Genomic DNA, 26,280 nt, shown 5'->3' with positions numbered 1-26,280 from the left:
GTAAGCTCATGTTAAGCTTGACATCTTAATATCTAAGGGTTTCAAGCTCTACATTTCAAATTCACCTGATAGCATGAAGCTTAGTAAGGTCCTAGCTCTCTAAATTTTAGCTTCTATTTATGTCCCATGAGCAAATATAGGAGGACTAGATCTCCTTGGCCAAATGATTATTGTTGCATATGCTTATTAAACCAAGACTTCATATGGCATTTTTCTACGATTAGCACACGAGTGGCTAAAAGCTGAGTCTTTGTCAACTATTCCAACTTCAGCCCATCCTTTGTAGGTTAATCTCAAAAGGGGTTTGACGTGCAGTAGTCTTATATGCAGCTCGCTATGCATGAGCTTCCATGAGCTTTTTGTCCCTGATCATCTTGTGAACTAGATACTTTGCTTGCCCATTCACTTACGAATAGTATGGTTCCAACTTTTGGTGTATGATTAGGAATGTGGAGTGTAAGTACTCTACTCCTTCATTAATAAAGTGTCTCTCTCTATTGCTAACTATTTCTATCAGATATCCAAAATTTGATATTACATGTTCCCATTAGAACTTGGTGGTCATTCTTGCATGGTTCTTCCATGTTACTCTTGCTAACTATGATATAAAATGCTGGAACTATTGTATTATGGGGCTACTTGGTCCCATGAAGTGGATTCCCCTATTTGTGAAAGGGTTTATGGGTTGAAACTAGCACTAGCTCCATCTTGTATTGTTTGATAGGTATGTTTTTGCATTGGCATTCATCATAGTTCTTAATAAATCGCACGACATCTTTGAATAGTATTGGCCACCCACTACAGTTGTGCTTGTAGCACGTTTTGACCCATGGTGATGGCATGGAAGTAACCTCTAGCTATTCTTCTATATATCTCGTGCAATACATCCTTGAATTTGTGCTCACTTATATACCTTCTTAACAATCCATCCTACATTAACATGTACAACTCTCCTACCTTTAGTTGGTATGGCTTCATCTTAATGAGAGTAGACATGTAAGTTGAGCTTCTATTGGGCATTTTGATAATCAATGTCCTAGAATATCCACAATCTCATCAGCCCAGTAGGGAATTTAGGTAGCCTTAAAAAGCTGAACCTATTGCATGATGAGCAACTAGGAATCTAGGAGATTATTGTTGATCCCCATGACTTTTTCCCCACTTATCACTCTCGACATGTGGTAGGTGATAAAGTATTGCTTATCTTTCTGCACAACAATCTTAAAGTCAAATTCCAAGAGTAATAGGAGCCATCTCGCAATGCAGCCTATGGTGCATGGTTTCTTTACTCAATATAAGACTTGATGGTCTATGAAGAATGTGAAGGGGGTGGCTAGAAGGTAATTGATAAAATCTCATTAAAAATCCATGTTGTGTTCTCCTACTTGGTAGAGTATTGCTCTAATTGTAATTTTGGATACATCAATGTGCACATAAAACATAATGTTACAATCAAAGTCTTTTCTAATGCTTCATATGACACCCCTCAATCCATTTCCAATCTCGAGAGTGTTATTCAAAAATATGTGAGAAAATCATGTGGCTTCAATAGAATGGATTTTTAAAATACCTACTTTAGGAAATTTTTACAAGCAAAAGGGTATCATTCACTAGAAATATTCACAGACTAAATAGGAAAAGGGTACATTCTGCTAAGAAAAAATTCTGAGATAATGGATTTTTAAATTAGGCTGTGAATGCATGTGATAGTAAGGCTTTACATATACTAAACCCGCTGAACTCCTAGTTCACTAAGATTTTATACAATAGTCTAGCAATTGCTACGTAGATTAACACAAAGCATCTATAGTCTAGTAACTGGTGTGTCTAAGAAAGCATTGCATGCTTTCGTGTTTTGTGTGAGTAGCAACTCTAAGATGACTCAAAATTTTGACACTGTGATGCACTTTTGCAAAACCCTAAAAACCCCTAAGTTTTCATTGGATTGCTAGGACTTGAGACCTCCCATTTGTGTCGGGACCTAAAACGGATCCACCGACACTGGCTTTCATGGCTCTAGCCAAGCTCCTTAACAGTCAAACAACCCCACACGGCCTCATGGCTAGGAGTGTCTAGGTACTATAACTAATTCTTCTAACTACTACATTTGTGGATACCATTTTGGATTATAGTCCAACTAATTACCCCTTCCAACTCCATGAAAAGGATTTTTCCACACATTAATGACTATCTCACCTCCAATCACATACATAAAGGGCACCCCCTAACCGACAATTGTGGCCCGTATGGTTCTCTTACACCACAGGGATTGGCCCAAGATGTACCTTCTCAAATATATAAAGCATTGTTATATACTCCTCTCTTAATATTTCTCATTCCAATAGACTTTTCATAACCTCACATAATCTATTCCCCAAGAATAAATGTGCTAACTTACTGCTAGGGATCCACATGGGTCAACATGTTTTTTCTAACACTTGCTATGCATCCAGGAGGTTTATTGCGATACCATGCTTTTATGCTCTTTTCATGCAAGGTGGAATGCTCTAAAGTGCGCAAGAAAATGAAAAACAACATTATGTTCCATGTGCACAATCATATCCTTTCATGTTTTTCACATAATATTGTATTCCGACGATATAGAAGATAGCACTGAGAAACCCCATGCTTCTATCTTCCTTATACAAAAAAACCAACCTATATGCATATGAAAAAGATTTAAAAATTTAGCATAGTTAATCTCAATTTTCCCTTCTCACCACTCTGTATCAACAAATTTTACAAGCGTTATCATATTCTTAGACATGTAGAGAAATGAGAAAACCCGTATATAGAAACACACTTTAACACATAATATAAGGCAATGTTGAAGCAATCTCCATCCAGTGAAACCATACAAACATTACACATTTATGTATATATTATTCCACACTACGGAGATACATCTAATCATTCAATTCCTATTGAAGTCCCATTTTTTACTATTTTTCACATATGAACACCTTTTGAAAACCAATTTATTATAATGAAAAGCACATTGATAAAGTATTTAGAAAATATATTTTTGATTTTTAATTAGAAAATATGCCTTATATATTCATATACCATTCATTTTCTTACCAATTTTAAATAAAATGAGACTTATCGTAAGATTTTCCATAAAATCACTTTATTTTTAGGATTACGAGATCGCTCAAGCAATCTAATGGCATTCCACATAGCCACTAATAGTCACCTTCATGCTCCTTTGCTCCATTGCCCGCATCATGTCACATTCTGGCACCCCTTTCTCCTATACCTCTCAGCTCGTATGAACAACCATTACTGCAAGAGAGAGAGAGAGAGAGAGAGAGAGAGAGAGAGAGAGAGAGAGAGAGAGAGAGAGAGAGAGAGAGAGAGAGAGAGAGAGAGAGAGAGAGAGAGTGTGTGTGTGTGTGTGTGTGTGTGTGTGTGTGTGTGTGTGTGTGTGTGTGTGTGTGTGTGTGTGTGTGTGTGTGTGTGTGTGTGTGTGTGTGTGTGTGTGTGTGTGTGTGTGTGTGTGTGTGTGTGTGTGTGTGTGTGTGTGCCCGCATCATGTCACATTCTGGCACCCCTTTCTCCTATCCCTCTCAGCTCGTATGAACAACCATTACTGCAAGAGAGAGAGAGAGAGAGAGAGAGAGAGAGAGAGAGAGAGAGAGAGAGAGAGAGGGAGAGAGAGAGAGAGAGAGGGAGAGAGAGAGAGAGAGAGAGAGAGAGAGAGAAGAGAGAGAGAGAGAGAGAGAGAGAGAGAGAGAGAGAGAGAGAAAGAGAGCGAGAGAGAGAGAGAGAGAATCGACCATTTGATAGAATGCATCATTTTTCAATAATTTTTGTGGCGATCATCAGGAGTTATAAAATTCAACATCTCATGGTCAAGGCCATCCTTGCATCTCTTCTGGTTGCTAAATCCCATTTTTTGAGAAATGAGAGGGTGCGTCAAAAAATGTGTCCCCTCCCAATCATGAGAAATTTGAGTTTTAAGCTCTTTTAACCACTAATTTCTAGTTCATTCTATTTGCATTCACCTTGTCAACAAGTGGTTTCACTAAATATCAAGGCCCAGACGAACTTAAATTCAAGATCTAAAGGCACAACTACATTTTTGACATTGTGTACTACTGATTTGGCCTCTTGGATGCTATTTCTTTTTGGCCATTGGATTAGGTAGCTACTTTGTAATGCTAAATTTTCTTCTCTTTAAATGGGCCATCTAACAAACTTCATTGACAAACAAATGCTTCCAACACGAGCCACTTGCTTTTGCTTAGAAAATAGTAGCATCTCTTCATTTTTACTGCAAATGCCTTAGTTTTGACTTCACTTTGGGCACCTAATCAGACATCTCATTAGTGACCATCTGGTAGAGAAACTTAGGCCATCGAAACCGTGAATTGATTTACACACAAATAAAGCATAGTGAGTATCAAGTTGCTTCAAATAAAATACACATCATAACATAGAACACAACTCTCACCCTACTCCTTGACAAAGAGCAAGCATGGATTCCACAAGGGATATGCCAAGCATAATCTAACAAAGAGATCAAGAGCTAGTTGCTAATCAATTGTTCTAACATAAACCGACTAAAAGATTTATCAAAGAGATCATCCTAAGTGGTGATCTGACCTGCCAACCTAACTTGGGATAATTGTACCATGAACTTCTACTAGGCGAGTACTCCTATAGCCTGATTCACTTGAATTCATAAATTTTCCATGTTCCTCCTTTTATATTCTTCATTATTTCATATTCGAATGTGAAAAAAGGAGGAAGTTGAGCATATTTTCACCCAAAGAAAACATGTCATTGGTCTCAAGTCCAATCTCAGTACCCAAGAACCTACCAAGCTCTCATGAGGTGACACTAAATCCTTTTTCTCCCCTCACTTTTATTTTCGATCAAACCATTCTTATTTTCTTTTGGCTAGATGCTTACCCCAAGAAGGCAAGGCATTAGCTAGAGGTCTGACTTGTCTCTAGAAACTTAGAAGGCTCTCCCAAGGTGATAAACATCTGCTCTTCTGATTTTTCTCTCAATATCACTGTTTTAGGGGGTTATGACGCTTTTTGCACATCTCCATATCATATGTATTTCAAATACATTTATCATTTTCTTCTTTTATTAATCAAGCTTCCCTAATACCTCACAACTAATAGGAATTCCTAGAATAAGTTTCCTAGTAGGCTAGGAGGACATGGTCACTAGGGTTACCTCTAAGACAGATCTTTGTATGCCTAACAATATCTTCTCAGGAGGTGGGGACAACTATTCAAACCTCCCCAAATATACATGACCTAATCCTAGGACTTCATACCTTGACTACCAATCCCCAACAAAGAAAGAAATGTCCCCAAATACACATACACATTCCGCTTAAGGGAAAAGAACTTGGAAAGGAAAGACAATACCTTTGCTCGAGTGGCCATAAGAGGCTTCCATGTAGCAATTGGATCCCTTAAGGTGCTTATTCAAACCTAGCTAGTACAACACTAAAATAGAGAACCATTAAATACACCCATACCAACCAGACATATGGCCCTTTAGGCCTAACAAAGTAAATCATTTCACTGCAAAATGAATGATCCTCCTAGCCTAATGAAATATAATATTTATATCCAAAACAATCGGTCCTCTTTGACTAAAGTAATAAATCAATACAGCTTATACCACATCCCCCCTTGGAGTAGTATTGGACATGTAACAAGATACTCCATTCCAAGGAAAAACAAAGGGCTCCTAGCTCTAAACTAGATGCATCAAATTATGACCCATACCTCGTGTATATATAGCAAGAGACGTATACATAAGATGTCATCTAACGAGCTTATGGGTCCAAGATAATAATGGTAGATGGGTCTTGGCTACTTTTTACATTACCTAAACTGGCCACAACCTATCTCATAAAGCATGTTGAGATAAAAGTCCCCATAATCGATCAGGCCCTATCTCATCACATCAAGAGATATACCAAAGTCATGACCACACTTGAAAATGAGATATTTTTCATGCGCATAATTTGCTAATGAATTGGAAAACTGGTTCTTCCAATGTTGCAAAACTAGCTGAAGAGAAATTATTTCAAACTTGACAATCAAGTCTATAGTAGCACAATAATACATATAAAGGATGGGATTGTGAACCTATACAACACATTAAGTTGATACGATATCAACAAGGAATCCCCCTTTACTAAATAATTGAAAAATACCGCCTCTCTTAATAATGTTCAGTCCCATTTTATTAGGGTTTTATTTTCTATCATATTGTTAGTAAATGTTATCCTAAGGTACGCAACTAATTTCATCGTCATCATTACCCTACGCTGGGGATCTCTAATGATCACCTCAATGCTCCCTTTCTTATTAGGACCCTTAGAATGCTTCATTAAAATACAATGTATAGGTCCATAAAGGATTTACACAACCGGCCATTGTCAATATCTCTATTCGTAACTATGATAATTGAAGTTTAGCATATCTAGAGGATGAACCAAAGGCTCCATCTCCAACCTTCTTCATTGAAACCTAAAGGGATACTTGTCAGGATACTCCAATAGTGATGATAGAAGACCTTACTATTCCTAAACAAATGTTCCATCTTCTTATTCAATCACCTTGTCTCCTTTGTTCCACCAAACAAGACTTCCTTGATAGTATCTTTGTTTTAGGTATGGGTGCTTCAAATAAGGGATTAGCCATCCCATCAACTGGTTTGACCTCTCTTGTAGGTTTCAAATCAACATGGCATAAACTTGCAAGGCTATTTGTCTCATAAGTATGCTTATAAATATTGATACTTAGTCTTGTTAAGATTAACCTTATTCTTAAATTCCATCCCTTGTAAATCTACTAATAATATGGTGGACTTATTTTTATCTATTCTAACTATTATGTAGGGGTCATTCCACTTAGCCTCTACTTTTCTAGTAAAAAACTCCCTACGTGCATTATAGTACAAGACTAGTTGTCATTTTTTAAAAGATATACTTCTTCGCTTTCACATCATGAAGCTATTTCATATGACACTTGGCTACTTTTGATGTAATAAACTTTGAAGTTTGAGTTCATCGAGATGTGTTAAGGTCATAAAGTGCTCGAAAAATGTAGCTTTATCTCCTAGAGAATGGTTGATCGCGAATCTTATTGTAGGTAACTCAACCTCAAGAGCCGATACACACTCCTCTCCATAGACTAATTTGAACAGGGTGTGGCCATTAGCTCATTTTAAGGCCATGTTGTACACCCATTAAACCACACATAATTTCCTATCCCAAACTTGTTTCTTTTTTTCAACAATCTTTGACAAGATTTCCACAAGCTACTTATTGGTGCTTTTAACTTGTCCATTCACCTATGGATTATAAGGTGTCATTTTATTATACTTAATCTACCAAATCTTTTGATCACCTTATTCAAGAAATGAGTTCACAGTCTGACACCAACTCTTTTGGCAAACCAAACTAGTAGATTATCTATTCAAGAAGGAAGATAGAGATTTCATTTGCATCATCCTTCCTTGTCATTGATCATGTTTCTGACCATTTTATAAAATAGTTAGTCGTTGCTACTATGATATACCTCTTCTATGTAGAGGATGAACAATGACCATTTGATCATAGCTAGCAAAATAGTCCATTAAAAATATATATATTCCCTACCTACTAATTGATCTAGGATTTTATCAATGAACGATAGCAAATAATAATCCTATTTATTGAGCTCTCTAAAATCAATGCAATGTCGGATTTGATTATTATTCTTCTTCCTGATGATAGCCACTGGCAAACACCACTCGATGTGTTGCATGAGGAATACCATGCCAATCTTACATAACTTGTGTAACTCTTCGAATAGCTCATTCCTTAACTCAAAAGGCATGCATCTCACTTTTCATTGTAAGTGGGTCGACTTCCCTCTTTCAGGGGAATAGTATGGACAACTAAACTAGGGGGAATGCCACTCAATTCATCATAACTCCACGCCAATATATCACAAAATTCCTAGATTAAGGACACATGGTTCTTCTTTTCTTCCATGTTGAGCATAGACCCTAATTTTATTGGACCGAAATCATTCAACAAAAGCAAAGTCTATCTCTATCATATCCGCATCTTTAATTCTATCATGAGCTTCTACAAGCTCATTTAGAGTTAACCTGGTGACTCCTCTCCTTGATTCATTAGTCGATGGTCTCCATCAATTCCAAGCTCGCAATGTTAACAAAGAATCCTATATCCACAATGGCATGGTCCACCAATATACCATCAATATGCATTGGTACCCTGGGCAATGTTTTTTGGCATGCTTAAACTAGTCATCACCAACATAGGCTATACCCAAGGGTTCAATAATTTATCCAATGCAAAGGATCTTCTTAAACTCCTTAGGCACTCCCTAGGATAGTTTAATTAGTTGCATGAGGTTAAACCTCACAAAGAGAACTTGCTAGATTAGATTCGTGAAAGTTAGCTATAGCTCTCTCTCTGGTCAAACTATCTGCTCTCCTGGTCTTAGGCACCTTTTCACTTGCCTTCACTTTCTTCTTCATCGAATCCTTATCTAGGTCTAGTTTGCAATCAGTAGCCTTCAAAGAACCACCTTCTATGCTAGGCTAAGTATTTGCTTGCCCTTATCATCCTATTTAGGGGTCACCTCAACTTGTTTTGCATTATCTTTATCCTCCTCTTTGGCCTTCAGACCTCTCATAATTGCTCACAAATCAGAAGCATCTATGGCATTAACACACACTACTTCAATCAAACTTATGCCACCACCACTAGGTAGTTCTTCCACAACAATTTTTCCTCTCTACAAGATCTACTTTGGTCCCTCATCTTATTGTGAAGATTGTTTCCTTGTCCTACTTGGCAATTAAAAGGACTTGGATATCTACTTCCTTGTTGAAGGAACTAATCTTGCTCTAACAAGTGTTGGCTATGTGACCGGACTTCTCGCATATGTCATAGTCAACATTGGGACAGGTTTAGAGGGAAGTCTTGACCATCATACCACTTACAACTAAATCTGCCAATATTGTTCAATAATCATGTCGATGTAATGTTTCATAACTTCCTAAAAAATATTCAATGTAGAGGATTCATATCAGTGACATCACGAGCCACCCCCCCCCCCCCCACATTAGGTTTTATGATCTGTAAAGGGGTTGGTGGCTACACAAACCCATGGTTTACAGTGGGATCTTGCCTGTTGTTCATAGATATTATGGGCCTTGGGCAACATTTGACCCTACAAATATTGCTTGAGGGAGTATTAAGGGTTTTATGATCTGTAAAGGGGTTGGTGGCTACACAGACCCGTGGTTTACGGTGGGATCTTGCCTATTTTTCATAGATATCATGGGCCTTGGGCAACATTCGACCCTACAAATATTGCTTGAGGGAGTATTAAGAGTGCTTGTGTCCTCTCTACAAATATAGAAATAGACTTATGAGGGACAACTACGATGTTGATAATAAAACCATTAGATGGTAGTGTTGATCCATCGCTTCAGCCGGTCCGAGAAGGAGATGACTACCTAGCTTTAGGTGTTAAGGGTAAACTACCACTTTTGCGTATACTGGGACTACTCTTATTGCAGGGGACTATAAGACCCCTAGCTTTAAGATATAATGGACTAGTACAATCCAAGGACGATTTGCAAAAAACTTCTACAAATTTTTCTTACATGTTCTTCACATTTCTCTCGTTGAATTTGAGAGATCCCTAGCTTGCGCTCATGTTCTTGCCTTAATAGCCCTTTCTTTGCTTCTGAGCAAATAGTCATACACTCAAGAACCAAGTCTCAAGTCCTTAGAGGAATCCTAAAGACTCTCAATAAACACACCACCACCTATTGGGACCTAAAATGGACTCAACACTAGCTCTAATAGCTCTAGTCGCAACTCTAACCGTGAGCTCCTAAATAAGCTAAATGATCTCACATAGCCTTGAGACACCAAGAGTACTTGGGTACTATAAATAACTCTTCTAACTATTGCATTTGTAGATACAATTTTGGATTGCAGTCCAACTAATTACCCCTCTTGACTCCGAGCAAAGGAGTTTCTCATACGTAGGTAACTATCTCACCTTGAATCGCATACATGAAGGCCACCCCCTAGTCGACTTTATTGTAGCCCCTATGACTCTCCTACACCCCAAGGATTGGCCCCAAGATACACCTCTCTTGGTATTTATCATTCTAGGAGACTTTTCACAACCTCATAATGTTTTCCCCAAGAATAAATTTGCTAACCTACAATTAGGGATCCTCTTCCACTCCATGTGGGTCAATGGGTTTTTTTCCAAACAAATGCTATGCATCCAAGATGTTTATTCCAATACCATGCTTTTATACTCTTTCCATGCAAGGTGAAATGATCTAAAGTGCACAAATAAAGAAAAAACAACATCGCGTTACATGGGCACAATTATATATTTTCGTGCTTTTTATTATACATATTGCGCCAATGTAGAAGATAGCACTGAGAAACCCAATGCTACTATCTTCATTATATAAGAAAACCAACCTATATGCATATGAAAAAGACCAAAAATCCAACACATTTAATCTCATTTTCTGGTTCGCACCACCCCCTATATCGACAAATTTTGCAAGCGTTATCATATTCCTAGGTATGTAGCGAAATGAGAGAATTTGCATATAGATGTACTTTAACACACAATGTGAGGCTATGTTGAAGCAATATCCATGCCATGGAATTTATATAAACATTGCACAAACATATGTCTATTATTTCACACCATGGGGATCCATCTAATCATTCAATTTCCATCAAAACTCCATTTTTCATCATTTTCTATATGTGAACGTCTTTTAAAAACTAATTATTATTATAAAAAGTACATTGATCAAATCCTTGCATCTTTTTCAATTGTCAAATCCCATTTTTTTAGAAATGGGAAAGGAGGGAGGTGCAACTAGAAATGTGCCCCCCGCCCCCAATCATGAGAAATTTGAGTTTTAAGCTCTCTTAACTACTAAATAATAAAATATTTATTTAAGTCCCTTTGTGTTTGCATTTCTCGCAAGTGGTTCTGCTAAAATTAGAGGTCCAAACAAACTCAGATTCGAGATTTGAAAGCACATCATGTTCCTCGTATCATTTACTATTGAATTAGCCTCTTAGACGCTATTTTCGACCTCTAGATTAGCTAGATGCTTTGTAATGCTAAAGTTGCACCTCTTTAAATGGGCCATCTAACAAACTCTAAATCTAACAAACTCTAATTGACAAACAGATGCCTTCAACGTGTTTCGAGTCACCCGCTTTTGCATAGAAAACTCAAGTGTCTTTCATTTTTACCGCAAATGCTTCATTTTTCGCTTCAATTTTGGTGCCTAGTCGCATCTCTCAATTTGTCATTTTCTTTTTCTCCCTATATGTTTTAGAGCCTTTGTGCTCCTTCCCTCTTTCTCTTTACATAAAAAATACATTGGTGATTAGGTCATGCCTTTCTACGCCTGCAAACCACACTTGATATGGAGTTGGAATGTGCAACAACAGCATTGCTTGTGTAATGAAAGATAGCTACTTGGTTGATCCTACGAATAGTCATATTCTTGTCTCAAAGATTATGCATGTATAAGTATAAACTCGCTTGCATTCTAAAACTGTAAATGACTCATTAAATCAATTATAGTTTCTTTTATGGTACCTTGCGACTTGGCTAACCATGTTATTGTAGAGCTAACTATGCTACTAGACATGGGGTAAATAGACGCATTGGCAAGAAAGATATCCAGCACTGATGTGGCCAATTGAATGCAGGCAACCTGATGGGAGCTAAAAGATATCTATGCAAAACAATATAGGATTGGCATTTATATGACTCCTTAAGCAAAGTTGCATGGACAAATTGATTGAATTTTACAACTAAGGGCTACTTAACCAAAAGTGTTAAAATTGGTGCATGTAAAAAGAATGTCATCTAATTATCCATGAGGACAATACCTATAATTGGCCTTACTGGTGCCAAAGAAAAAAAGAATGCTATTGCTACTCAAAGCCATAAAAGAATACTGTTGTTAGCACATTCCATCCATTCAAGGCTTTTAGAGAATCATCTAGTTTTATATTTGTTAAAGGCTCTTTTATCACCCACATTGAGGAAGCAATATCTCATAGACCTTATCAAGTATCGAAAACATTAGGTAATAGAACAAATGATCGGAAAATGCAATTTCAAAATGTTGACTACATTCATGCACTCATTGCAATTAAAAGTGTACTCCTGTGAGACATTGCTTTGATTAACTTTGAAGATAGATTTTCGTGTCTCATTAGCATGTAAGTGCTAGCAGTCATGTGTGTCTTGCGTGGTCATCTCCTGCATATGAGCCTCAATTTGAATCAGACAAGGACATTAGCAGATATGACATTGTCTTTCTCTATCATTTTATGTGTTTTAGACACTTTAGGTGGAGGGCACATTAGTCCATTTTTTTGTGCACTTTTGGCTATTTTTTTGGGATTTGACCACATTTAGGGTTTTCACTCTTTTTTGCCTATTATACATAGGCAGCCTACCCTCCCACTTTCATTATTCATTATCCATCATTGATCCTTCGTGATCATCTAGCCCTTCTCACTCACTCATCCCCCTGCTAGCGTATGCCGCCCACACTAACATGTAGAGTTAAATGTTGGGGCATACTATTGCAGCCTTGTACCTTCACTCATTGCAATCAAATAATTCATTCTCTCTCATGTGTTCTCTCTTTGTCTCCTTCTCTTCGTGTTCACTTTCCTCTCACCATTGTGCACTCTCACATGGTATCAAAGCCACACGTGGAAGTTGGAGATCTCAAAGAGAAGCATACTACCCATGAAAAAACTTACCAGCATTATCCCCCCATGCTACTTACAGACCTTGCGCTTGGAGTTAAACAAGGTAGGGCGGCTTGTTTCCAGCACTTTTTTAGGCTGTGTTTACCAATGCAAATTTGCATTTTGCTCCAAGGCATCCTCTACAGGCTAGGTGGCACCATTACTGCACCCAAGCGGCATCAAAACAAGTTGGGCAATCATTCTATTGGCTAGGCAATAGCAAAATAGACCTATATTTTCTACATAAAGCCCTCAACACATGTGCTATAGAACCAAGTCCTATATCACCTATGTTTTTGTGCAGACATCCCCTCACACACTTGCTGCAAGAATAGGCCCTACATTGCATGCATTTTATATAGGCAAACACCCTTGCATTTGTGTTTTGCTACTATGGACAGCCTCCTTTTTGCTAGGCGGTACCTCTTCTTAGTTGGGTGACCTTGTTAGGCAGCTTGTTTACCAGTGGACAATATCCTTTCTCTCTGCTGCATTTTAAACTGGTTGATCTTTTTTTACCAGGGCAACTTCTTTTCGGGCCTGAGAGCCTCTTTTTCAAGCCAACAACAATGTGAATTTGTGCTTATTGCAAGTACACCATTTTTTAGTGTTGTTGGTACATTATCAACAGCTTGTAGATTGGTTACGATTATAGATTGAATATGTGTTGTACTCTACATTTATTGCTCCTTTTCTCTACCATGCATTATGTGTTCCCTTCGGCATTGAATACTCCCCACCTACCTTGTCCTAGTTAGTCTTCTATAACATTGAAGGATCTCAATTATCTTGAGATACCCCTTATTGGTCACCTTTCTTCCTGTGTGGCAAAATCTTCTTTGTTTTCTTGCAAGTATTTATTGAAGGACATCTATGGCTAACATGTATGCTATGGAGGATCATGTGGTTCGAGATGTTTCAAACAGACCACCATCGTATTACTCTTTCCCATTATACTCTTTTGGGACAGAGTCTTGCAAGTGTTGTTGAGTATCAAGGTAAATCCTTTCAAATTCTCATTGATTGTCGAGCATGGATTTTATTGACCAGAAGTGCCTTGATCTCTTCCTCTTGGAGATATGACCACATCGAGACTCTCTCCTTAGCAATCCAATAGCCCTAGGACACCAAGGCCCCACCGAGAGATAGCGTACAAACTTCTCAAGAGAGATCTAGGAGGTGTCAAGATAGCCATAGCCTCAATCATCTACACATACATAGGGGATATTGATTGATTGAGCTATCCATCTTGGTCGATTGAAACATCACCAACCTCCACATAGGCATTGATGACACTTGCATATGTAGATACATGCGATTATTGATAGGCAAGTCTTCTATATCACCATGGAATTATATCAACTAGATCTCTTTATTTGTTACGTAGATTTCTCCTTAGATATAGCTATTAGTCTTCTTATACTATTAATTAGATCTTCACTTACTTTTTTTTTAAAGCTAGTTGTACTGTCATACAAATGATTGCAACTCATGGTCTCATAGGTCATTTTGACCTTTTTGCAAACTTATATCATATCATTTCATCTCTCTCTCTCTCTCTCTCTCTCTCTCTCTCTCTCTCTCTCTCTCTCTCTCTCTCTCTCTCTCTCTCTCTCTCTCTCTCTCTCTCTCTCTCTCTCTCTCTCTCTCTCTCTCTCTCTCTCTCTCTCTCTCTCTCTCTCTCTCTCTCTCTCTCTCTCTCTCTCTCTCTCTCTCTCTCTCTCTCTCTCTCTCTCTCTCTCTCTCTCTCTCTCTCTCTCTCTCTCTCTCTCTCTCTCTCTCTCTCACAATAGGGCACGACATCATGCCCTATTGAGAGAGAGAGAGAGAGAGAGAGAGTTCTTTCTCTCTTTTTTTTTTGCACAATCATTCTAGGGAACAATATCTATGCACATATATAACCCATGCATACGAGAGCTACCATGGCAAGATGTGAGTTCATGGTGGAGAATAGATACGCACGAACTGAGTATCAAAAAATGTTGAATGATGGGGTTCAATGTAAGGGATTTGAAAAACTAGAATTCAAAGGTTTCATGGCAAATGAGTCCAATGCCGATTGGATTGTTGTTCGCATAGACTTGTACTTTGGGGATGCTAATGAGAGAATGCCTGATAGAGAAAGGAGTTGTATGTTCCATCGGAACAAAGAATGGTGAGGCACACTCAAAAATGCTAACTACCAACCTTTCAAAGACAAAACATGCAAGCATAAGAGCAAGTATGCCTTATATAAAACAAATCACTTTGTTTGAGGCAATTGGTTCAAACATGTCAATGGCAAATATTCAAAGTGTAAAATACAATGCATATTTGAAAGGTACAAGAACTAGAATTGGCCTTGGATTGCAAGACATGAGTAAAAAAATTTACAACCAGGATGTGGAATCCTCTTCTAGAACAAGATTGGCTAGCCTTGCACAATCTTCCATGCAGGCAATGGGAATAAATCTAGCACATTTAAACAAAAACAATGGTAGACAAAATAGTGTTCACAAAAAAAGGCATTTGCTTGGTCAACCTGGTGTGATCTTCAAAGAAGATAGCCATAGGCTAGAATACATTACTATTACGATACAACTAATGCACAAATAGTGGACATGCCAAATTTATCAAAGGTGGCAAAGACTATGTCGAGAATTCAAAGGACTAACCCAAGAAGCAAAGCTACATGTTTGGGGTCTTTGATGGACATACAAAAATATGTGGAAGATTCATAAATAAGGGAAATAAAGGGGTTATTGAAGGAGTACCTACGCCAAGCTTTTGGGGATGTTGCAACTACTCAATTGGCTTGGTAGAATGATTTATTTGGTTTTGCAATGTGTCTCAAATAGATATTATGTTGCAGCTAAATTAGCTCTTAGCTAATAGAGTTGCAACATTATATCTTTTTGAAAAAATTATAAGTATCTCATAACCTAATTGAATCTTACCATCTTGAATCAAACATTTACAACTATAGTGTCTCGAAACAAATTGTAAGTATTCCTTGGAGATGACTCTTCATCTCGAATCAAACCAATGAGCGTAATTGCATCTTACCATCTTGAATCAAATTGTAAATATTCCTTGGATTTGACTCTTACAATCTTGAATCAAACCAATGATCCATAAACGTTTTCGAGTGTGCATGTCATCGTGATAAGCATCCTATTCCATCGCACAATAAGAGTGCAAGGGCCTCAACTATCCATTTTTTCTGTCTCAAGAATGGAACAAAAATGTTGATATGTTTGCTAAATGTTAGGTTCCCATAAGATGCGATATTGGATAGTGGAAGCAAGAGAAGGGAGCTCTCAAGTTGGCATACATAAGAATAGCCTTTTTTGACTCATTTTTTAGCATTTATACATGAATTTGAATGTTAGGGTTCCCCACACATTATCCCTTTCTTGGGCCCTTGACTAGTTTTTTGAGACATACGCATACGTTGAAGTTTAACTTGGACTCTCTCCTAACTGAAAATATAATAGAATCTACACAAAAGTGAGTCTAGCTCTCAACTAATATAGCCACCACATAATGTCTTTCTTAAAAAATTGTAAGTATCTCATAACCAAATGTTGATAATGAGCATTGCATGTGTTGTTAGAGCTAACTCTTAGCATTTTGCACTTCCTTTCTCTTTCTACTTTCCCTTTGAGAATAAGGTTGACAACTTTCTGGAAAACTTCATTGTGAAGAACTTGCCCTTCGAGAATGTAGTTAACAATTTTTTGGACAACTTCATTATGAAGAAAGTGATGTATTTACAATAACATCACAAGAAACCTCTCTATTTATGAGAGCAATAGTATGGGATTGCATGGAAACTATACAAAACATTTGTCAAGGCAAATGCTTCACAAAATTGGGTTCAAATACAATGTTATTTTTAGGACTTGTAGGTTGAAGTGCTCATATGCAATTTTGAACACTCTACAGTTGGTTGGATGCAAACATTGATAGTGACAATGTCATTGTGCATTCTTCAAACAATTATGCCATGAAATAGCTAAAAATACAATCATTTTAAATTAATTTTGAGTATATATCAATAAGCTAAAGAAATACTAAAAGGGGCCCCAACTTTGGGATGAATAAGCATCGTGTGTAGTGTGAGAGCACTCTTAACTCGAACAATCTGTTGATGTCTTGTTGAATTTATCATCATGCTAAATTAAGTATGTGTCAGAATGTAATTTACTACCCTTCAATTCTAGAAGGTTGGTTTTAGATGGAGTACTTTGTGGTTTACTCAACAAGATTTAATGATAGATTTTTCAATGAAGAATGTAAGAGCCCCAAAGATGTAATATGCAAAGCCTTTATCTTCACCCTCTAGAAAACTGCCTTGCCTATTTAACAATGTTCCAAAAGATCATCAATGATGTCACCTAGCCTCCTAGCAAGGTTGATTGTCTACTCAGGGGGGATGGTATACAATGTCATCCATGTTAAACATTTGATTAAAAGTTTGCATTCTCAATGGCAATTAGGCCCAATACTTGTTGGATTGAACATGGCTAATATAGTTTTTTTACAATACTTTAATAATAGATTGTACAAATTCGCAATGATAGAGTGATGATATTGGTGGTTAAGTTTTGGCTAGATCAAAAACACAACTAAACACTTTAGCCTCCCATCACTTCTAATCGTACACCTAAGAGTAATGATTCCAATTCCATGTCCATTAGAGCCATAATTGTAAACTTAAGACTCAAAGTTGGGATTGGACTTCGAGTGCTTTGTCTAGGATTAAAGCATTTAGGGCTGAGAATATGAAAATTTCTCCTAAGACACCTCAAATAAAGTATATTCCAAGCTGATTAGTACTAGTTGAGGGTACCATGGCTTGTATGGGTTTCTCAAAGACTATAACAATGGAGTGTCAACAAAGGAGTTTCAAATGGAGTTGTGAGTCCGACAAGATGCCCTTTATCATGTCACCTCTTTCTTTTTGTTCACAAAGGCAATACGATAATTTCTTCAAGCCAAAGCCACATGAAGAGCAAGAGACTTGGGAGTATATAAGATATGAGAAAGCATGTTAGGGTAGTGAGGCCAGTAAGTATGCATCCCCCAAAAGCACATCAAGTTGATGATCAATGGCATGAATTTGACCTTCAACATCATCAAACGGATGAGATAGATTTGTCATTGTCTATGAACTATTCCCTTACTAGTTGAGTGGAAACCTTGTTTTCTTAAACTCTAAAACATGGTGATTTCTTGAACATTTATGCAGAAACATTTTTCTCCACCCTTGAGGTTGAGCAAGAGCTTTATCATCCTTTGTTTGCAAACCCACAACAAATTTCAATGAATTGAAGGTTGCCACATTTGTTGACAATCTATTAGCCGTGCTACTTTATAATTAGCCCAATCTAAAAAATCGATGGATACAAGTTCATATTCTTGTGCTTGGGGCATGGATGTTTGCTAATGCAAAGAGAGTTGAGCATGGGGAATGACAAGCATACCCCCTCCCCCAAACACCTAACATGCTAGCGTGACATCCTACCACTCCCATCTTCATCCTAGCCCACACCCTACCTATCAACTTCCCTACCTACCTGTCAACTTCCCATCACCCTACCCTACGCGTCACCATCCTTCTCCCACTTGCCATTTGCCTTCCTCTTCTACAGGCCACTTTGCTTCACTCCCATTTTACCCCCACACACTTGCCCCTCCCACCTCTACTTCCATGGATGCTTCCTTCGACCAAAGCTATGTTCACACTCCTCATGGAGGCACCTTCAAGACTCTCGTGTAGTAACTTGCCTAAGTTGCACTCATCTCCCTTGGTTCAACACACCCCCCTTAGGTGTTAGAATCACCACAACAAAGCTTAGCACTAGTTGTCCACATAGCATTGGCTTAGGACTCTCGTGTAGTAACTTGCCTAAGTTGCACCCATCTCCCTTGGTTCAACACACCCCTCTTAGGTGTTAGAACAAAGCTTAACACTAGTTGTCCACATAGCATTGGCACCACCTAGACATGGAGCTAGTGAGTCATAAAAGATTGCAACCAATCCAGCACTATTGTGGGGTTACAATGCAACCTCCACTTCTATGGCCAATGCCTTTCGGCTAATCCACTTCGCTACAAACACAGAGCTTGCACTTGGGGACAAAGTGTTGGCCCTCTTTGAGGGGTCTTCTCTAACCTGCAAAGACTAGTTGATCACCCTCCCATTCACGTCCTAAAGGACTCCACCTAAGACACTCACCAACACCCCAAGCAAGGTCACAAAAGTGGTACCGTTGTAAAGGAATGCTTCAACCTCAATTCAATGAAGCACTTGGATGCAACACTAGCCATTAGTCTGCTTAATGTCAAGTCATCACTGGTGCACTTTGACAAATGGGTCAACAATTGAGAATACACATCCCTTAGGGATGGCATCGCCATCAATATTTCTTTTCATGGCCTAAACAAGTACTTCATACCTATCCGAGATTAGTGGCCTCTTCAACCATATCATACAAAGAGACAAGTCCTTTCCTACTGCAATTTTGAAGGATCCGCATTGATACCCATCTACTAACCTCATTATGTCCCAAACAGTCCTTGTGTACCTTACCCCAAACCAACATCAAGACCCGCACAATCTTTAACCTTCCTCGATTGTCAAGGTCAATGAGGGCTTCATCATCTAATCAACCTCATAAATATGACTAATTGGCCAATGGTTCACTTGTAGGATGATCGGACATCTGGCAACAAAATACCCGAGGACATAATAATTGCAAGCCTACTTTAAGAACAAGGGAGGCAATAGAACCAAGCCACAAAGGAGTGAGAGAAAACACCAAAGACAACATAAATGTCAAGCAAAGGAGATAGTGCTAGCAACATGAGAGCACACAAACATAAGAAAGAGGTTCAAAGCTATAGAGACAAGTGAAGGGATAGTGTAGAGTGGTTAGCGACCTCAAACTTATAGCCCTTGTGGCAACAACCCCAACCATTGAAATCCTTTATAAATACTCCTCTTGCCCCTTGAGAGCTAGAGATTCCACAATCCAAGATAGTGGTAGCTCCTCAAAGTGTAGTAACACAGCCTAGTGCAAAGACAATGACACTTATTGCCTCCCATGAGTTACCGTATGACACACCATCATTCCAACACTCTATGGTCACCATGTAGAGTCCCCAAAGTTGATCCCATCAAGGTCCTTGACACACATTAGGTTAGGGAAGTCGAGGCAAGCCAAGAGAGTGAATAGGAACAAGATGACTCCAATGCATATTCTAGGAATTTCCCCCTTTGAGCAACAAAGCTAGCAAAGAAACTTGACAAGTTGTATGCCAAGAGATAGTAGAGACAAGAACAATGGACCTAGGGATACAATCACAAATGAGAGTTAGTAGCTAGTACTATAGCGGTACATTTGGAATGTGAGGTTTAACCATGCTATAAACACTGGGGACTCTCCAAGATTTGGATGTAGACCATCTACACTCCAAGAGATACAAGAGAATGCATAGTGGTTTTGGGAGCAAGGAAGAGAGACCTCCCTACAAACTTGGAACTCTTGACACTTTTTTCTATATAACCCCTTCTTTGTACTTTGTATTTTTTACCTCAATAGGATTTTCTCGAAGGTATTATGAATAGAATTTTATTTTCTCGAACACTATTCTCATGCTTGAAACTTTTCTGGGTTTAGTTTGGATAGGTGAGCAGAGACTCGAAATCGAATGACTTGGGCTCCAAGTCAGCCTAGAACATCAAAACCATGTGGATGGAGGATGACCTGATGATGTTGGAGTAGCTTCCAAATCCATTGGATTGCAATACATATTGCAGCTTCTAGTAGATGAATAGAGGCAAACAATCTGATATAGGGGGTCCTTGGTGGACCTAGACTTCTTTTACAATGCATGTACATTGCATTGTCTAAAACTTCCCATGATCTAGCTCGCATGGCACATAGGACTCGTAGTCAATGTGGCTTGGCAGACCATCATTTGACACTGATCATAACAAATTTAGAGGCTTGACCCCTACCCCTTCTCTTAGGAGTGATATACGCGGTGGCTATGTATGTGAGGACAGCCTTAGATAAGCTTGATTGGAATCAAGAACAATGACAATGCCCAACTTGCTCGATATCATAGTGGTTGGTGAGCTACTTCTTTATATGACCAAGACTGGCAAACTTATTTCGTTAGAGCGAGATGGTGACAGTAGGCCCTCTGAGAGCAGGCATGGAGCCAAACAAAACATTATAGAGCCTTTCGTAAATGCCTTTCAGATATGCCTGTGGGATAACTGGTGACCATGAACGTCTCTTTATGTGCTGCTTAATCATGCAGGGTTGGCTGTGGGCAGTTGATCGGTGCAGATGCAATAAGACTTCATGTCAAAGATGTCCCATGCAGTGTTTTGAGACCCTGATGCACTCTACCTTTGGAATCACACAACCAAGGAGTCAATAAAATCCTTTGTACGGTATCACACGGAGGCTCACATTGAAGTGTTATCAGTTGGTTGGTTCTAGCTAGGCATTACCTTTTCTATGAGGCTCACTTGTTTGATATACCATCTTTATGGAGGAAGTGAATCCTGAACAGAGGTTGGGAGATTATTAGGAGCTTCACATGGTGGCACCTCAATAGGGCCCGATGTCAGCTGGTGTTCAAACCACAATGTCCACTTTATCCATAACATAAACAAAAGGTGGGATGTTTTCACCACACTTGGTGAAAATATAGCCTAAAATTTGCATTGCAAGGTGGCATGCCATGCTTCAATTGGCTCAAAACACACCAACCCCCCAACACCCCGGGTACCCTATGCACTCCCAAACATCAGCTCTGCTCCTTTCAGATCCAGCCATGCTATTGAGCATCTGTACCTTTTAACTGCTTCTTTAAGTAATCTTCTTTAAGTAAATGGAGATTGTATGGCCCACTTGTGTTGTAAGAGGTCCTCCATCGTATGCATGAGCCAATTGCATTTAGCCTTCCGAATTTTCCAGATAAGTAACTTTATGCGCTGCAATTATTTCTCTCGATGGAATCACCTCCACATGCAGCTCAGATCAGCAAACATCATTTTAACTTAATAAATCAGACATGTGCACACTTGGATATTCTAGTCACAATTGGCACTCCTATATTTTCTTTCATCATAGATCAAACTAGTTATGTGTTATTTTAACAATATCAAAGACCAGAACAATAACATTCGTCACCTAAGCAGAGTATCCTATCCCTGAACAATAACATTCATGTCCCAGTCACCTAAGCAGAGTATCCTATCCCTGAAAAATAACATTCATGCCCCAGTCACCTAAGCAGAATATCCCTGAGTCTCCTTTGAATTGGAGAATTGGGACGACAAATTGCTATCCATCATGCTTTTGTATGCTTTAACAATCTCTTGATCAAGTTGATAGTAATGCAGCATCTTATGCAAAGGCTTTAAATCCAAGTCTACAAAATGGATCTGCGTATAGACAGAAGACAGGTGTCAAAATTGCTAACTTAGCCCCAATATTCAAGGGTGCACATAACTGATTTAGAAAACAAATTGCTTCACTCTGCTCACAGCGTCTTTAACATTAAATCGTGGAAACACTATGGACTTCAGAAAGGATTAGGAAATCATATTTACCTTATAAAAAATAGGCTTTCCCGTTTGTGGACAGTGAACCACTTTCTGGTCCTCTTCCGTTGCATTCTTTGTCACACTAGTTGATAGTTCTTGAACAGTGACCATGAGACTGCAATCCTTCGCTGTAGCAGCTATCAGATAGTCCCTTAAAATCTTCATAATTTCTTCCACAGTAAGGCTCTCCAAAAAACTGGTATGTACATTGTTTTTGTGCACCAGCCTTGTACCTTTCTGACAGAACTTATCATAAGCATGTATAGCTCCTTCTATGTCATACACATCAAGTTTTTGTGCTGCCAATAAATGTTTCAATGCACTTGATTCATACAGAATCTGGGAAACAAGCCTCTTCAAAATATTTACTCTAGCTCCTTTGGTACCAGAAATACAGCTTCCCAGGGCTTCATCCAAGACCTCCCAATCAGGGCATTCTGAATCTGTGTTGACTACAATAGACTTTCCATCAATAAAGACTCGTAGATTGTTCTGGGGATTCTCAAAAAGGTTATCAACTGCTTGATTGATTCTTTCTAAGTTTCCAGAAAACAAATCTAGTGGAGAATAATGGCTGACTCTCTTTATCTGCACCATCCAAATGAGTTGTAACATCAGACTAATCATATTAAGAAAAGCAAGTAAACACTGAATACTGAAATGGGAAAAAACCTGCTGTAGTGAAAGCTTCAAAATCTGATGCATAGTGAATCGTGAAACTTTTCGCTTGATAAAGTTATCGTCAGCAATAAGGGCTGAGTCCGGAAGAAATCCACATTTCGGCTGTTTTTTAAGGCCATTACAAAAAGCAATGAAGGTCACTGCAGATATAAACATCCTAATGTTTTACTGCAAGCATTGGACTCTGAATCAAATGATTGTCAAGTTATTGCAAAAGCATTAGCAAAATTACCTTGATTTCTACAGACACACTAGACCGACAGTTCTCCTTTGGTACTGCATCTGCTTTCAGTGAAAATGTCAAGGAGTATGTGGAAGAGAAGAAAATCAGTGTAGCCTTATTATAATAGCAGTGTTAATAGACCTTCATGCCTCAATAGAATTTGCATTTAAAAGAAAATTGTAATGCACCATTGGAGGGCCATAACATTGAATGATCTGAAATAAGAAGGGCAGTGCCGCTGCATGTGTTGATATTGCTGACCTCAGATCTCCAAGAAGGGCGGATGCCAATTATTTTGTGTGCAAGAAGTTCTGAGAACTCTGCAGACACGGAAACAAGAACCTACAATGCAGTGCAACATCCACCAATAGAGTCTAATGATTTAGGGGAATGACATATAAAAGAGCATCTATATAAGATAATTTCCAATACATGGCTCTGACTTACCCCAGCATCTAGAAGGTCTGGACCTAGCAAAGGACTTATAACATCTCTCGCATACGCTTGTAACATACTTTCTTCTGTCAATGCACCAGCAACAGATGGCCACTCTGCCCACAGAATCTGTTCCTCTTCTGAAAGAATTGGCTTTCCAACTTGGTTGGTGTTCTTTGCAGAGTTCTTTGACCCAGAAACAGCTTTCCGAAGCCGCAGAACTTTTCCCACCTTCCAAACAAAGAAAATGAGTGAATATCTTGACTGAGAAGCTTTTACACATTAAATTTGAGGGTGTGTACCAAAACCATATGACGATGAGTTACTGGACAGGAAACAATATCACATATCCAACAATCCATCTAAAACATCTTAACCAGTTCTTGATAGAAATGAGCTGATTGAAGCAATGGTCGAGCATTCCAACATCATTTCATCCAAGACTAAATGAATCATAGAACAAAGTTCTCCATGGGCAAGTGTATATCTTGGCCTGAGATGGTCTCCAAGGGCTCTTGCTAGAATTTTCAAGATTGACACACGTGGCATAAAAAGTTGAGATATGCAAGGTCATAGCAATCCCTAGTCACTTCCTCACCGTCTTGAGCTCTACCCCAACTAACAACACTAACCTCAAGCAATAGTTGTCCATTTGAATTAGGGTTGTGCAATATTTTTTTTTGCAAGTAAAATATGGCTAATTATATTACTTAGAAGGCTGATTACAACGAAGTGTATGTGCTCAACAAACTAGCTGGAGCTGACGGAAATCACAAATCCATCGTGTATACAAGCCTCTCGAGGGGGTCCGGGGGCAAGAAGCCATGGAGGGGGGTTGTATCGCCATCTGGGGCTGCCTGTCTACATCATGAAGAACAGGTCATGACCACCCCAAGTGAGCAGAAAGTGAAGATGGAGCTCTTGACAAGCTCGAGACTCGCCTTGCACCTCGTCCCAACAGCCACGGAGGGAGTGGATAATGAAGGTCCAAAGCTCTGCCAAAGTTGCATATACTAAAAGGCACTCCCTGCCAAAAACCACCTAACAACGTGCCTTCTAAATGTGCCATCCTGTAAGACTCCCTATGATCTCCCATACCTCTAAGCGCTCTGCTATGGGATCCAATACTTAGAGCTGGGTAAAGCCTCCAAGCCGACCACTACACAAAAGCCCAACCTCAATGAGGAAAATCATGTCTTGCATCCCGACCTCATACAAAAGGTGATGGCCCTGCCTGACTGCCTTCCAGCAAGAAGCCCCCCACGAGATATATCCAAGGTTGGGTGCCACATAGCGGAGAATACGGTAGGCTCCTCTCCACACGAGCTGTGACGCCTCGCAAGACCAAAGGCAGTGCTTTGGAGTTTCCAAATGCTGCTATGGGCAGCGCTTGCAACCTCCATCCTGCTCTAAGCCAACCAACTCCCAATAGCTAAGCCAAAGGAAATACGACACCTTCCTTGGCCTCCAGCTGTCCCACAGGAGATGCCAAAAAGTCCGACAAAAGGCATCTATAATGTTGTGCTCCGCCCAATATCTACTACGCAAAGGCACCCAATCCATGTCCTCCTACATCAATACATGTCTACCAATCCTGACTATGTACTCCAAGAACCTCAATGGCTACTTGGTGACTGCAGTGGCCGGCCATAGCCACTCTCTAGCTCACCAAGTGGCTTGCTCTCCCATATCCAAAGACGCCACTCACAAAACTCCTCCTAGGGCACATGAGGGTCCAGTCACCAAGTTTTCCCCCGGAGTCAAACCACATGAATCCTCCTCCAAGGAAGGACAACAACCTCCTCATCCTGCTGCCCTCTGTCAAGAACCAACCGCCCCCCATCCTGCACGGTGAAGAAAGTCCCATAGGAGGCACCGCCCGCTCTACCTACCACCTGTAAGGGGATACTTGCCGCTAAGAATCTAGCAGCCCACACCTCACCAGGCTCCAACGGCTTTCGGATCGGGGGGTCTAGCCACTCCTAAGGGATCGTTGAGTCAATCTCTCCTCCTTACCTCAGCTCCTCTCGCTAACAACCTAATGCCTGCTGCAACACCTTAAACCACACAAGACGAGGAGAAGCACCAACAAGAGGCGGTGTACCAAGTCATCGCTAGTAGGACCTGGTTGACTACGAGGGCTCGGCCCGCTAAGGTAAGGTGGATTGTGCTCCAATAGGCCAATTTCCGACTAATACAGTCAAGAACTGGAAGACATTGCTAGGCAGGAGTGATGTCGAGTCCCACCTGGAACCCTAGATATCGGATGGTCTATCCCCTGCTCACCCATTGAACCCCAAGTGGACACCCCACTCCGTCCTAGAGTCCAGATCTATAAGAAAACCAATCGACTTTCGCTAGTTGATTTTTGCTCCAATTGCAATGCAAACTACCTCCAGAGCTAGTCTCACTCTCTCCAACATCAGCTCATCATCCTCTACATAAAGAGTGGTATCATCTGCATACTCTAGGTCCAACAACTCCGTCTCCTCCCTC

General features: G+C 39.4%; 1 protein-coding gene across 4 annotated transcripts in view; it reads right to left on the bottom strand.

Annotated features, from left to right (window-relative positions):
* Positions 1-21,934: 21,934 nt before the first annotated feature.
* The window catches only part of IPK1 (inositol-pentakisphosphate 2-kinase 1), a 36,845-nt gene continuing 32,499 nt past the window's right edge, over positions 21,935-26,280 (bottom strand). For all 4 annotated transcript variants that reach the window (XM_087696918.1, XM_087696922.1, XM_087696920.1 and 1 more), the window contains 6 exons: positions 23,797-24,015; positions 23,538-23,691; positions 23,359-23,408; positions 23,118-23,228; positions 22,452-23,033; positions 21,935-22,283 (listed from right to left, as the gene is read on the bottom strand). In XM_087696918.1, coding sequence (XP_087553044.1) covers positions 22,128-22,283; positions 22,452-23,033; positions 23,118-23,228; positions 23,359-23,408; positions 23,538-23,691; positions 23,797-24,015 — 1,272 coding nt within the window. In that variant the 3' untranslated portion in view covers positions 21,935-22,127. The remainder of the gene's footprint in view (positions 22,284-22,451; positions 23,034-23,117; positions 23,229-23,358; positions 23,409-23,537; positions 23,692-23,796; positions 24,016-26,280) is intronic.

Source organism: Lygodium microphyllum, chromosome 17, assembly GCF_053477565.2.
Source record: "Lygodium microphyllum isolate KBCC chromosome 17, Lygodium_microphyllum_v1.1.10, whole genome shotgun sequence".
Classification (NCBI taxonomy): Eukaryota; Viridiplantae; Streptophyta; class Polypodiopsida; order Schizaeales; family Lygodiaceae; genus Lygodium; species Lygodium microphyllum.
The sequence above is the reverse complement of the archived record's forward strand: the minus strand, read 5'-3'. Positions and strand labels throughout refer to the sequence as shown.